Source organism: Thunnus maccoyii, chromosome 6, assembly GCF_910596095.1.
Source record: "Thunnus maccoyii chromosome 6, fThuMac1.1, whole genome shotgun sequence".
NCBI lineage: Eukaryota > Metazoa > Chordata > Actinopteri > Scombriformes > Scombridae > Thunnus > Thunnus maccoyii.
The window spans coordinates 5,816,893-5,832,527 of NC_056538.1; the positions used below are offsets into that span (position 1 = coordinate 5,816,893).

Here is a 15,635-nt window from a genome sequence, read left to right on the forward strand (position 1 = left end):
GATTTTTGTTGAGACTGTCAGAGCTGTTACCTCAACTCAACTTTAATCCAGCTCCAGGCTCATTTTCCTGGGGTTATTCTGTTCAGTGTTGCTGACATTCTACTCGTGACTACTTGCTTGGCTTGTGACATCATTACTGTTATTTCTTTCCCTCTTGCCCGACACTATATCATTTTATAGAGTTTGTGGCTGATGCACCAGCGGTTCAGGCAGCAGCTATCTGGCCTTGCTGTACCACTGTCCTATACAACCGCTGTAAGTTGAATACTAATTAACAGTATATGTCAGCTGATGTCACCCGTACAAACGGACTCACAGACAAGCAAGACACACTCGAACAAAGAGAGGAAGATGTGCACATCCGCTACTATAATAGGGAGATGTTAGCTTAATTGAATAGTTACGCTGGCAAGGTAAACAAAGCACTTCTTAATGAAACTTTTCAATCAATATTCATTTCAGCAATGCAATTTTGGCCATTGTTATAGTAAAATGTTTTTTTAAAAAGGTCAGATTTTAACCAAAAGTGATTTCTGAATCTCAGACAAACTGTAATGACCCCAACTCAAACACACACACACACACACACACACACACACTCAGAGAGTTACAGGGCCATTTTCTAATGCGTGATTGCACGGCAGCATCAAAACAAATGAGAAGTTAATGCCGAGACAAGAGCAATTAACACAAGCACCACACATCGATAATAAGCTACTGCTGCAGACTGGTGTGGAGTTCACTGTGTTCGTGTGCATGGGCTTGAATTCATACATGGATGTGTGCATTAGTTCAATTCACTGCTCATACCTACCTGTCAAAATATACCGTGTGTGCTGATTAAGTGTAAATGAAGGTATGGTGGAGTTAGGAGCTGCACATGGCAGATAGAGGCGTTTATGTTTTTGGAGGATCATGTAATTGACCTCAATTTCTCTGCAATAACCACTGCCATTTGGATAAACAGCCATTAAATAGTCCCAGCTGTAATTACACAATTCAGCTCAAATGACCAACTGGCTTCCTCCACAGATCCACACGCAGATAAAGACTATTAGACTATAAGTGGGAGAAAAGAGAGCAACACTGAACACTATGCAGCAGGTAAGTGCTAATGTACTGACAGCATGGCAGGGGGTGAGACCACCAGTAGGCTGAATTAAAAGAGAAGAGACAGACTAACAGACAGAGACAGAAAGAAAGCGTCATTAGCCTTCCTGTTGGTCAAGTTTTCTCCCTAGGTGAGGGAGGGTGGAAAATGTGAGTGGGTCCAAGGTTAGAAACTTGAAAGCAAATACTTTTAAAGATCAAAGCTTCTGAAAGCCAATATTTTGCACTGATATTCAAGAGTCCCATCCTGTGTAACTTAGTAAATCTGCACTTTTGTCCAAATTATAATAAGTTGTTAGAGCCCAACTGACACTGAATTTCTGAGGTCAACGTCGATATTTATACATCCAATAATGAGGTTCAAAGGTCATTCTTGAAACAGCAGTTGCCAGAACGATCTGACCTCAAATTAGTTAGCTGTTCTGAAGCTTTCAACTTTATCACATGGTCCTCATCAGCATGAGGACCATGAGGTTGCTCGTTTGCTGTGGAACTGGAGATGTTCAAATTTCTAACAATTCTGAGCACCTGTAATACTTCTCATCAAGGTTGATGGAAATAGCAGCTGACCAAAAACAAACCTTTCACCTCAAGCAGGGTTTTCTTTAGGTGTCTGGAGGGCTAAGGTGCTGTGGTTGCGGTGGGTGGGGGGTAACATCAGCACACTCCGACATTAGCAAGAATAAAAGTGAAACAGATATGCTCACTGATGAGGTAAGTGCTATGTCCTGAAGTAATCTTTCACATTATTGTGAGTGATGATGTGAGAGGGAGGCTGGTTTGGAGTTGAGCTAAGTTTATAAGACTTTGCCAAATTTTAATCTAAGTTACAAACTAAGCTAACCAGTAGCGGGTGGGAGACTGCGGGAATAGTGGTTGAAAATATTGCTTTTCTACCAAGCGGCAATCTCCGGGGCTGAAAAATGAAGCCAACGCGGAAGTGCCAAAAGCTGCAGTTCCCCAAATGGCCACTTGAGGCTCCAAAGCGAGTCAATCCCCATAGACCCCCATGTTAAAATGCCCAACTTTACAGCAGAAATAAACATGTTTACAGCCTGCTTTTGGTCTCTATAGCTAATTTCCCCTTTCATGACAACTGTACGGGGGGTGAATTTTTTTATAACTCACTCGTTTAAATTTTATTAAGTCGTAAAGTTATACATAATGAAGGACATGGCTGCTTTGAGTGACAGGTCCGCCAGCTGCTAGGTGGCTTGTTTCAGCCATTCGGCCTGCCTCTTTGCCCATTTCTGATTGGCTGGTAGTGAGGCAGAGTCACGCACTGCCAAGATGGCGACGGCCGGAGCGGCTCGCTTTGAGCCTCAAAACCGCTCTGCAGAAACCAACGGGTGACGTCACAGTAACTACATCCATATTTTTATACAGTCTATGTTTTCTACATGTTTATGCTTGTTGAACAGGCTAAAATCCAACAACATATTGGCTTATATATAGATTCCTTAAGGTTGTTTTTTGTAGAATTGTGACAAAGATGTATGCTAAGTAGGATGATTTACAGTTGAAAAATTAACTTGTCTGTGCTCTCTGGTGGAGAAATTGTGTAATGGCAACGCTGTTTTTACATTTCCTGAAACATAGTGTACCTTTGGCATTTCTGTGCTGCAATTTCTTGAAACTTACTAGCTGACACATACTTCAATACCAATATATCTCAGATAAGCTAAATTTGGCTGGAGCCATGCAGCTGTATCCCTCAGGCTGAGTTTGTAGTATTACAATGTGTTACAATAGTGTTATAGTTAGTATTACAATAAGTGACAACTGCAACATAAAAAGGGAAATTCAAATAAAATTTAGACATTTTATTCCTTTACACTTCTGTTCTCAAGTTTGTCTTTAATGATTTTTTCAGTATATGTAGCACCATTTTTATGTATAAATTCCAAATAAATTCTACAAATGTACTCTTGTCAGGGCAGAGAAGACTCTGAAATAGCTTTCCGACCACATGGGACACTGAAAGTCACCAGTGAAAGTCATACTAATGAAGTGAGTGAGATGGTTCGCATCTCTTTAAGACAGAGAGGCAGGTTTTATGCAGGTTTTACAGACTGACATTCCTGAAGCTGTTGAGTGAAATCCTCTCACCATACTGGAATGATTTCTCCAGTGAGACCATGTTGAGAGGAGGTATGAAGCTGCGTCATATCAAAAGGTGGATGACACATGAAAGTCACCACTGATACAGTGCTTAACTTTTAAGGCCAACATCATACTGATGTATCACTCCTCTTCCCACTGTTGCACCGCATTGGCCTACTGTCTTTAAACTTTGCTTTTATTTCTACTTGACTTGATCACTTGGCCCACAATTCTCTCATCTTATCCCGTCCTCCATCCCATTGGAGAGCCGGTGTAATTACGATAAAAGCTAGCCCGCCCGGTCCGCCCTCCCCCACCCATCTCTTTTGTCTCTCCGGTCCCTCTATCATCAGTGGCAACAGTCCCTCCATACCATCACCTCGCTCTCACCCCTTCTCTCTTGTTCTCCAGCGACTGATGTCACTTAGCTGACACAGCAAAAGTACCCTGAAATAATCGCTGCCAATCAAGTCCTTAGAGACATAAAAAAAAGAGAAAAGAAACAGAGAACGATGAAGATTGAGAGAGGAGGCCTGGCCTTAGGCCAAAAGACACGTCATAATTGAGGGAAAGCGGGGACAGAAACTTTATCCTTACTCTCCCTCACACACACACACACACACACACACACACTCAGGGCGGCTGCCAGGAGATGACAGGTTCTATAAGTGAGAGGTCAGTGAGTGTATGAGACATTATGTCAGTAGAGACTGGACTGACATTAAAAAATCTTATATCACTTGATATTGGATCAACCTCCTACAACATGATCTCCAACTCACCTGAATGCAACTTATAAGAGCCACCTGAACATATCTACATGAAGCAATCAACCTCGGGTCATCATACTATCTGATCACACAACATAATAAAGGACTTATCATAATTACACACCGTTCTTTCATTATATGTTGTCCATGATAAACAGCAGCATCATCTCTTAGCATCTCTTGTCTCTTCTCCCTCTGTGTGAATAGTATTCTTAAGTTTGGCCTTGTGTGTGTGTGTGTGTGTGTGTGTGTAATCCCAAAGTCAAATTTCAAAAAACTTTTCACTTTGCATAAAACAATTTAAAATATTATTACACCTAATATTTACTTAATATTATACATTGTGCTTTATATTCTACTTTACGTTTTATCTACTCAGTCTTGTAATTCTGTTTTACTTCTGTCTGCTATGTACATACAGCGTTTATTGCAGGCATGTCTATCTAAGAAAAAGGATCCCTCCTCTGTTAGTCTTCCTGAGGTTTCTACCTTTGTTTTTCCTTATCTGAACCCATACTCTAAGCATAAAGGGTGTTAAATGTTTTACAGATTTTAAACCTCTCTGAGACAAACTGGGGCTTCGGTTAGGCAGCGCTCTGCTATTTATACTTTGCATGGCAGCTGATATATGACATAGACAATAGACAAACTACCATGGCTTGAGGCTGAAGCCAGTGTGGAAGAACCTTGAAGTGCAATGTCACCGACGGCCACTAGATGCTACAACTGATTCCATAATTCAATAATTTTTTAACAAGTCATTATGGTCTCAATCTCTAAATTCAGGCCCTCTAATAAGTGTGCTGGTAGTCATTTTGGAAATTATTGCTCCATTAATACGATTTTAAGACTTATAGTTGCTTTGATGTTTGCCATGTGGCCATTGATTGACAGCTGTGATTGATGTCTGGCTCTACTGCTTCTCTCCCCGGCTCTAGGACTCGCACTGAGTCAGGCTATTGCTGCAATATTTCTGTATATTTAATCTACTAGTTTATGGTACCTGCCCTGTTAGCATAATTTAGCTAAAGTAGCTAACGTTAGCCTGAGTGGGTATCCCTTAGTGTTCACTGTAAGCTAGCTTTAGCTTGGGTCCAAGGTAGCGTGGCATGTGAAAGGCAACACCCCACACTCCTTATTTGGAGGTCCTGGCTCCAAACGGAAAAGATGGCACAACTGTGGGCTTCAAACTGGCACCAATGCAAACCAATGGGTGACTTCGCCCCTCAACACGTCCATCTTTATATACAGTATATTGAAATAGACCTCTTGCCAATTTTATCACGATTAGGGAGGTGCCAAAGAACTCAGCTGAAATTAAATTGAAAATCCAGGCCAAAAAAACCAAACAAATTAGTGTGAAGTTCCTCTTTTAAGATCTCTGCTCTACACCCTAAAAACAAGAAATTGTATATAACATCAGATGTGACAGCTATGGGGAATGATACATGGAGCTTGGACAAGAAACTGAATAGACACCAGAAACAGATAACATCAGCTGTCTGTCATAACACTGCCCAGGAAAGGGTTAAAAGGTCTTCAACCAGGAGTCAGTGGACAACTAGAGACCGCTGGAGAAAAGATCAAGGAAATCACTCACATCAGATGCCAAAGACCATCCCTCAATACACAACCACCTGTTAGCATGTGACAGCGATTCCATAATTGGGTCATGTGATAACAGCTGAACCGTCTCCATGGCAAATGTGCAAACTCCAGCCCATGTGGCTGAAAGCTCTGCAAAATGTCCTGCAAATGGACCTTATGTCAATACTATTTGTGAACATACTAATTCCAAGGATCAATAATGAATGTTTTCCTCAAATTACCTGACATAAGGAAAAACAGTATAGGGTCAATTTAAATATAAACTGACACAGGACAACATCATAGAGGGTCTTCCTTAAAAAAGATCTGATCGAAAACTAAATGACCAAACTCTGAATTTATGGTTTGAGCTGGGGCAAACTTTTATCCTCAACCATCATCAAACACTACCCCTCCATTAACAGATAATGATTCTCTAACATCCTATTTTCTCTCATCCATCCAGACACAGTTGATGATCCATCTGGATTTTTACACACCCCAAATCTCATTTAATAACACGGTCCAGTCAAATCTCTGACTCATATTTGGACAAAGGATGGACCCAGCAGAGGACAAAGCTTTTGCTTTTAGAGCTAATGGTTCAGCTGGTCAGTTCACACAATATTACAAAGACAATCAAGATGGCAGAAGAGAATGCAGCAGTAATTTGGACGTCAGATGGCACTGAGCTGTTAGAAGTAGAAAGAGTATGTGTGTGTGTGTGTGTGTGTTTGTATCTGTTGAGCTGCCAGTTGTTGTTGCTTTTCAGTTGCACATTCTGACTGAAGGTCATCGCCAGTATGCGACTGGGTCCCACGCTTTCTACAAACATCATTTGGCATCAGTGTGGAGCTCTCAGTTGAGTCCTTGATCCAGGTCAGTGACCCTATGATACTGTGGGTATATGTATTTATGTGTGTGTTCATGCATGTCTAAGCCACCAGTTCAAGAGGCCGGTGTCCACCCAGCATCGGTGGCAGGACACACAGCTATGGCATTTAATTAGTCTCAAAACCTGCGCAGATAAAAACCAGGCACAGTTTTCACAAATAGAAAAAAGGTTTCACTAAACTGTGTTTTAATGACTCTCTGGAGTCCCCTTGTTAATCTGGTCCAGATTTGACAAGTCTAAGTACGGTGGTAGTATGGTAGACCTGGGGTCCATTCCAAAAAGCAGGTTCAACAGTCTAACCCTGAACTCTGAGTTGATGAACACTGAGATGGAAAACTCAGAGTTTTCGGTTCCATAACAGCTGATCAGAGTCAGTTCAATCAACTCTGAGTCTGTTCCCTCCAAGTTAAGCGTGTGCGTAATGAATTCGCCATGCATTCGCCTGCATTTTAATCCAGTGGATGTAGAGATATTAATGCATATGTACATGGACGGTGCACATTCATCTTTAAAAAAAGAGCCTGAGTCAGAGCGGGGAAAGTGTCAACAAGTTAATACAATGAAGTTTTATTCAGTTTTTTCCATTAACCAGACTTACGTTTCCTTAATGGATGATAAAGTGGAATCTGACTGTATCAGGCATTTTAAATATATTTGTTCAGCTTTAATCTCACGGACAAAACACAGGAGGCTGCAACTGAAGATGAAAAGTATAGTTAAAGATTTAAAACATATATAGATCAAAGACATAGAGACATGATTGTAAGCTCACAGTCTGATCCACTAATAATGTGTTTGGTGATTTGCACTTGAAAAGGCATCAAGGTTAAAATACAGTAGATGTTAAACTTTTAGACATCTATTTATATTTTGGCTCAACAGCATCAGTGATGCTGCTCGATCCTGCTGACTCAGAAATATTAACATATAATCTCCAATATCATAGGACTGATGTTCCTTCACGACCAAGTACATCATGAGTGATAGATATAATTATTCATTGATCCTAAGACATAATGTGCAATAAACACTTCAGTGCAGGAGCAGTTCAAACAAACTGACAGTCCTAGAAGTGCTCAGAATCACAGAAAGGTTGAACATCTATGATGGATAGCTCCAGAACAGCTAAGAAATGGAGCTTGAGGTGAGATTGCTTTTAAAATCCAACAACATATTGGCTTATATAAACATTCCTTAAGCTTGTTTTTTGGAGAATTGTGACAAAGATGTATGCTAAGTAGGATGATTTACTGTTACATTACATTTCTTGAAACATAGTGTACTTTTGGCATTTCTGTGCTGCAATTTCTTGAAACTTACTAGCTGACACATACTTCAATACCAATATATCTCAGATAGGTCTTGTGTGCACAGCATCACAGTGTTATAAAAGTCATGCAGAGGTTTTATTCTGAGCTGATTTGAATGTGAGAGTAAAAGCCGCTGTTCAAAGAAATGACTGATGCACATAAAAGTGGTAATTTAGAGTCTTTGAGTAACAAACTAATATCCAACCAGGATTTTGATTCTGTTAGACAGTTGACCTCCGCTAATTCATGCACTTCGATATGCGTTCTGATGTGAACTGAATGAATGAGGAGATTAAACAGCGTGTCTGGCTCTGTAAGAGGGAAGAGACAGAAAGAAACTCAGGGTTTGTTGAAGAAAACCTGCCAGCCAACAGGTTAGGTTCACAGAGTCAGTTGCCATGGTAACTGACCCACAGTTTAAGTTAGCCAGAGTTTCCCTCATCTCAGAGTTAACAAACTTAGAGTTTACACTAAACCTGCTTTCTGGAACACACCCCTTGTCTAATGTGGTCTGGATGGAGAAATATCAGTGAAATCACCCTTTTTTCTGTTTTTTCTGTTAAAATAAAGATGTCACAAACCTGAAAGTGGGTTTAAACAGCGTTAAGGTTTTTGCTAAGGTGTCTAACACTTTTTCATAAGTGTGAGTTGTAAAAAAAAAAACAGATAATCAGCTGCCTAATATAATTATGTTTCCTTTTGTTCTCTGAGGTGACTCCCTGTCTTTGACTGTCAGTGATCAAACCAAACAGCCAATCAAATGTCATGTTCAGTATTCAAAGTGACCAATCAAAGGAGTGGACTGTTTATTCTATCCCTACCTCCAAAGTCTCAATAGTCAACTTGACGAGCAAGCAAGCGTTGAGCAGTTGTGAGCAAGTAGGGAGGGTGGAGCTCGCCCTCGTCACAGCCCCGCGCACACCGTACTGCGTCTGTGCACGCGCAGCAGAAATGCTCCCTCGAGAGGATGCTTTCCAACTCGCAGATACCGCTCTGTGCGCTCACAGAGCAGAGACGCTCCCTCACCAGGACGGTTTTCCGCTCACGGATAATGTGCTTGTATCACATGCACGTGCCTGGTTTTTATGTACGCGGGTTTTGAGACTAATTAAACACCGTACACAGTACCCCCTGAGGATCACTCCATACAGCTGGAGCTACCACTGATAAAGCTGTAGCCAACAGAAGCCTCCTCACACAAAACACTTACAAATAAAAGAAAACAATCACAGGCAAGCACACACAAAGATATTGATAGATTCCAAGAGGCAGATGCACCCACACATAAATGATCAGGGGGGGGAAAAAAAAGAAAAATCACCTAGTGTGACTTGGATCTGAGACACACAAACCCAGTCTCCAAACTGCATATCTTCACTCTCCTGCTGTATACTGCCAGTGCAAACACGCACATACACACAAACACAAACACACTTAACAAGCAGACATCTTTTCCGCTACATCATAATTTCCACCCCTCCTCTCCCCTCTCCTACACAACAGCAAATTTAAGGGAAAGGGAAATATTTCTGCTAAATTAGTTATGCTAATTACAGAGCAGTTCTCAGGGGGAGAGATGGCGCTAAATGGCTTTTAATTCTTTTCGCCTGGAAAGAGACGTGGGAGAGAGCCAGACAGAGAGCAGAATGAAAGAAGTAGAGAGCATGAGGAAAAATAAATAAACAACTAAACACACAAACAACTGGCGTTAAAATTTGCCCGGTGACACAGCGACAATGAACTAACAGAATTAATAACTCAGGGGAAGGGGAAGGAGACCAAAAGCGTGCGGCCGGCCAGACAAGCCGCCTTATCAGAACGCGGGGGCCCCGGGTCCCTCAGCCGTCAGGGAGAGGGGAGATCGCCGGTAGGAAAAGTTTTGCGGCTAACTTTGTGTCCTGTAGCCTTTGCCAGCGGTCAAAGCAGCGATAACGAGGCATGAGCAGATAGCTGTATGTGGAAGGCACCAGAGAAAAGGCTCTCTGTGTTGTACAGAAAGTTATTTATTCTCCAACACTCACTATTCAACAACCAGTTTCTCACTATACTAATACGATAAAGTATACACTGAATACTGATGTTGACAGTGCACTCTTGTGGCAGTTAAGAAATTAAAGTCCCCCTCCGCTCAAAACTGTGTCTTCCTTGTTTTTACTTCAGTTGAATGTTTGAGCTTCACAGAATGATGTTTGTTTTCACATCCATCTGCTGAACTGCTCAACTTAAATCTACATGATTTGTGACATCACAACTTGTCTGGGAGTCAATTGTCCAGTGTGTAACTTACACAAGTGTGATGTGGAAACTTGAAGCCTCCAGTACATGTAGACATCTTGTGTCCAGCTGTTAAACTTTTAAATGAAAAATATGTGCATTTTCATAGATTCTGTATTTTTCATTGAGGGAGAAGCAGTAAATGTCATTTAAATTCTAATTAATTAACTGAACCTTTTTTTAGAAAAAAAAATATCATACACAAATAATTATTCAAAGCAGAGTCTTATATATGTCTTTAAAAATAGCTGGAGGGGATATTTAATGTTTGTCACTATGTATTTGAAATGTGAAAAGATACAAGGTAAGCAACAACTGCCAATTTTAAATCAGTTTTGGTTTGTGAGTCGTCCGCTACTGTGAACATGTCAGGCAATGTACTCGAAAATCAATATATGCACTGGGGACAAGTGGGCAAATCTTATTTAACAAAATAATGACTTGCTGTCTGAATTAAATACAAAGCGAACTGCAGAATTGTAGATTGAGGAGAAATTTGGCTTTAATTAAGTTAAATCCGATGTTAGCTGAATGACTGGGTAACCCCCGGACAAGCTTTGGTTTGGTGCCAACGGTTGTGGCCTGCCGACAACACAGCCACCTCTTTAGTTTGTATTTAATCCAATAACATCCTACAAAATAGTTCAGTGCTGAATAAATCCGACTGTGTATAGAACCGATATTTACAAGAAGACACCATTGATTTGGAAATGACTTTCAGATGTACAGTATGTTAACACCATTTTTCGCTGTATCCTGATTTCAACTACACTTGACTGATGTGTCCTCGATGTGGGAAGCTGCAAACATTCTCACGTCTAAAGACTCGCATCCAAGCGTCATTGCAGAGGAATCCATAACACAAACTGCAACGCTGGAGGCAATCTGGCATAACAATAAAGTGATGCATGTTGTTTAAACGGTCTCTCTCCTCCGTAACAAATAAAAACAGTAGCAGTTGTCATGCTTCAAATGTATTTCAGAACCAGTAGAGGAGTTTAATCAAGCAACATATGACCTTAGGAAAACAATATAGGTTATTGGATTTGGAGATGTACATTTATTAATTAAAAATAGTGACACTGACATCAACAATTCATACAGAAAATATGGAATAACTCATAAATAGTTGCAGAGTGAATTGAATGCCAAAGTCTGCCAGTGTCATGATGTAATCACTGAGCTAAACACACACCTACTCTGTCCTCAGGTTATGCTGCTGTTGTGTGAAAATGGCTTCGGGGAGCTTTTATAAATCAGGATCATTGCATGTGTCTTAGAAATACAAACAACACACACACACACACACACACACACACACACACACAGACATTGTAAATTTAAATCTCTAAGCATCTCCAAACACTGTTACTTGAACATCCAGTTCAGGCTGCGTCCCTACAAAAACAAACACACACACACACACTCACAGTTTTATTGTCCGTTCCTCTCCAATATGGGGCTATAAGCGGTGGCTAGTTTTATGTCTTTTAATTAGTACGCTGTCGCCATAGCAGCATCCAGCTGACAAACAACCCCCTCCTTACACACATACATAAAGAATGGCAGAGGTAGAAAAGAGAGAAAGAAGGGGAGTGTGTTTAGTGAGGAAAAGGGAAAAAGTGCTACAGGAAGTTACATCCGAGAGTGTTTGATTTGAACGAGACCACAGGCAGGGTCCAAAATTAACTTTTGAAAAAATTTACTGGCCAGACTGATTTTTTACCAGCCAAAATAATAAATTGCTTTTTACTACTGCAACTTGCTATTATTACTATTTATCATGTCATCTTGGTCTCGTATACGATTCTCAATCAATATTATAGCAGTGTGCAAACATTCTTCAACACATAAATGTGCTCATGTTGGAATTAAATGCCATCACATTAATGTTTAGACTACAGCAGCACAAGCAATCAGAAAATCCATTGGCACCAAGTTCAGTGCTGATTTAATTAAGAACTATTTTGCCTCTAAATTGGATGCCAAATTTACTAGAAGGATCATGATTTGCAAAATGCTTTAAATTGTTTACTACTTGTACATTCTATGTGTGGCAACAAGCAACGCTTTATTGAGCAGCCAGATTTTTAAACGGGGTTCGCTGGGACAGCAACAGCAACATTCACCAAGTTAGCCCTTTGAGCTAATGTGTGCTAACTACGCTAACGACGGATCAGAAATGTGCAACGACATTTTTTGCCACCACTAGATATCAAACAAAAGCCAGAGACTATATTGTATTAAGTTGCTGTGAGTTATAACTTTGCCATTTCTAAGCAGAAGGTAGAAGATAACGTCATCTCTGCCCGAAAAGCCCAGACAGCTCTCCTGCTCCTGCCTCCGTCTCAGACTCACCCTGGTCAGCCTGCTGCTGGGTGTGCAGCACTATCTTCTTCTTTTTTCCATTTTATGGCAGGTGGCAACCAGTGTTAAGGTGCATTACTGCAACCTACAATGCTAAAGTGTGAACCAGAGTTATCTACCGCCACAAACAAACACAGCAGCTTTCTCCAGCACGTGTAGGAAATTCATTTTTTCCCATTGGCCAGAGTGGCGGGTGGTCTCCATAATGTGCTCACCAAAGACTAAATTTACCTGAATTTGGTGAATGACAAGCGTTCATTTTGGACCCTGACCACAGGTCTTCATTATTAATGACAAGTGAACTGTGTGTGTGATAGGTTAGTGACACGTGTGCATCTTTTTTTAAGGGGATGTACCCTAACTGCTGTCTGCTTTACAGTGTCAAATGTTCTTATGTACTGTATGTCTGACTCTCATGGCCCACATACTGTAGGTGTGTGTGTGTGTGTGTGTGTGTGTGTGTGTGTGTGTGTTACCTGAAATTAGGTGCAGAGGCCCATTCCAGAGCAAGGCACGCCAAGTCCACGGCAGCATACACCAACAGGAAGAAAATGGTCACAATACTGGCGATATTGTTGAGCTTCCCTGAAAACAGCACCAGCTAGAAAGAAAGGACAAAACAAAAGAAGAGGGAGAGGAAGAAATAAAGAAAGGGAAAAAGAGATTCACATTCACAGCAACACAATCCAAAGTCGGACAGACGAGTGTGTTTTAATGCCTTTTTCATATGACCTTTTTCAGCACCCACCTGCATCTCACAGCCAAAAAACATGTTTCTAAAATATGAAGTCAGCTACATGATTTGCATGTTAATGTGCATTTTGGGTAAAAATAAGGTGATGAAGCATCTGATTTATGTATATCATCTGATTTTTCTGTCTTCAGTCTTTAAAGCCCTTATGTGTGCACAAAATGAAGTTCCTCTTTAAAGATTTCTGCCTCCGGTGACTCCTAGTGGTAATACCAAAAAAAGATAGCACTGCTGTCTCTGTGCTAAATCTGCAACAGGGATGGAGTTCGATAGCATTTTATTTAATCCGAATCCAGTATCTAGTTTAACCAGGATTCCCCTAAAATTGCATCATGTACTCAGCTGGGGAGTTTCTCAGGGGAAGAGCTGCCACTCTGTTGATCTTGTTGAACTACAGAAACACACAGTCCACTGGTAATAATACAAGGCAACAGCCAAAAGTTTCATTTTTACCTGTTATGGAATTAATGTTAATTATACAGCTAAAATGACACTTGTAATTTTAACTGATGAAATAAAGCTGGTACCTGGATGTTTTATACCTTGCTCATTTGCTTTTGATTCATTAGCTTCTGAGCTTAATGAATCTGGGTATTTTGCTTATCGGGAACTTGTTATCAGATTACAACCCTAATCGCAAAGAATGAATGGCTGAAAGCTGGGATTGTCCTGTTTTTGTACAAATAAAAACTTATGCTAACAAAATAATCTGAAAAACATATAGTGGCTTTCAGTATGCCATCATTGACGCCAGAGGTTCCACACATGTTTCAAGGCAAGGATCCCCAAAGAGTTGAGCATTAATCCATTTTGGTCCCAAGAACCCCAATGCAGATTTGTGCTATGAAATATTATTATCTGCCTGCAATGTAGTAGGAAGGTGACATCAAGGATAGATTTGACCAATATCTAGAGAGCGAGAGACTGTTAAAATTAAATTATTCTACATTTTCCTGGGGACCCTTGAAGGACCACAGGTGGTCTCCCCAGACTCCACTTTTGGAGCCACTGATTGAGGCTAATGTTCAGTTTTAATTAAGATGGTATCTAGGCTACTGTTCAGCTGCATGCAGTCAGCTATGTTAGCTACAGCAGCTACGTGACAACATGGTCAAGTCCAGTCATATTTAAAATTCACAGTGCCTGATTTGGAGGGAGAGTCGTACATTTAATAATCCTGACGGCACATGGATGTATGAGATTCACCCTCTCTCCCACTGTGAGGTGTAGTAGGTGACTTCTAATAGAGGAGGGAAGTGCAGACCATATTATAAGTACTGCTCTCTGACATGTTCTCTGACATCAGATTGTGTGTGCCTCACTGTGAATTACCACAGATGTGAAAGCCAAGAATGAAAGCAGTAAGAGCTTCCACTGTTTCACCTTCATTACATCTGGCTATAATAGCAATATACTTTACATTACCAATTATGGTTACATTTAATGTAAGAAGTAGTTCATATTTGTGTCAATGTAGATATATACATTTTTTTATTTTAAAGCTACAGCACTTGATTTATGGGCACCTTATTAGGCTGTTTTGGTGAATGTGTTAGCAAATAGTCGCACATCCAGCAGACATAGAGCAACATTAGTGTCGTGTTTCTGGCCACCTGACAAATGCACGTTGCTAACTTTATCTGTCTGCTGTTTGGTGGTGGGTAGGTGCTGTAGAGTGGGTTTAATAGGGCTTTTTAGCTGAAAACAGCTGCCTGCTGCGGCTGGAAACAAGGTTGATGAGAGCTTTGAGAGTGAACCAGAACAGTGAAATTGTGGGCCATAACACCAAAACAAAACCCAAAAAAAGCTAAAAGAAGCTAAAAATGCTGTAGAGTTGGCTGATAATTCTCTGTGGGTTCATCACTAACTTTCACATTACACTTACTAATTTGATCCATTGATAATATAAAAATATTGATTAGTGCTGCTTTAAAGAATGAAGGAACTGTAATGTTTCAAGAAGATCACCGTTTCCTCATAAAATGCACAATTATCCAATAACTTCATACATAATCTATTCAGATATTTATTTACACTTATGCTGTGTTCCCATCATGTTGAAGTTATCATATTTATCATTTTCTGGCCGTTCACGTAGACATCCAAGCAATAATCACAACTAGGAGTGACATGAATCCATCATTCAAAGCACTCTAATGCAACATTGGTATGTGCAGAATATTTTTTATCCTCGCATAATCAGCTCATAGAACCGTAGCTTAACTATTCATTCAGTGTGTAAATTACACTCGTTACCAGCAATCTGTCTCTTGCATTGTGCGATGCAGTGAACACTTTCAAGTTATAACAATAGAAACCTTTCCAATTGTTACCCTCCATTCTACACGTACCACACACCTTCCTTCTTTTTTTTACAGGTAGAACACACAGTGTGAATAAACATAACTTTCAGGCACAGGCTATCATTAGCTCTTTTGTACTGAATGAAGTTTTTCTTTGCACACTTC

At 40.4% G+C, this 15,635-nt stretch overlaps 1 protein-coding gene and 1 long non-coding RNA gene across 2 annotated transcripts in view; one reads left to right on the forward strand and one right to left on the reverse strand.

Moving 5' to 3' along the window:
• The window catches only part of LOC121898436, a 62,485-nt gene extending 49,501 nt beyond the window's left edge, over window positions 1–12,984 (forward strand). The window contains exons 5-8 of the long non-coding RNA XR_006096460.1: window positions 181–255; window positions 1,033–1,104; window positions 6,343–6,449; window positions 12,903–12,984. This is a non-coding gene — a long non-coding RNA (uncharacterized LOC121898436). The remainder of the gene's footprint in view (window positions 1–180; window positions 256–1,032; window positions 1,105–6,342; window positions 6,450–12,902) is intronic.
• The window catches only part of zgc:153039 (uncharacterized protein LOC767698 homolog), a 65,165-nt gene that overhangs the window by 13,323 nt on the left and 36,207 nt on the right, over window positions 1–15,635 (reverse strand). Inside the window, exon 9 of the mRNA XM_042413485.1 lies at window positions 12,893–13,017. Coding sequence (XP_042269419.1) covers window positions 12,893–13,017 — 125 coding nt within the window. The remainder of the gene's footprint in view (window positions 1–12,892; window positions 13,018–15,635) is intronic.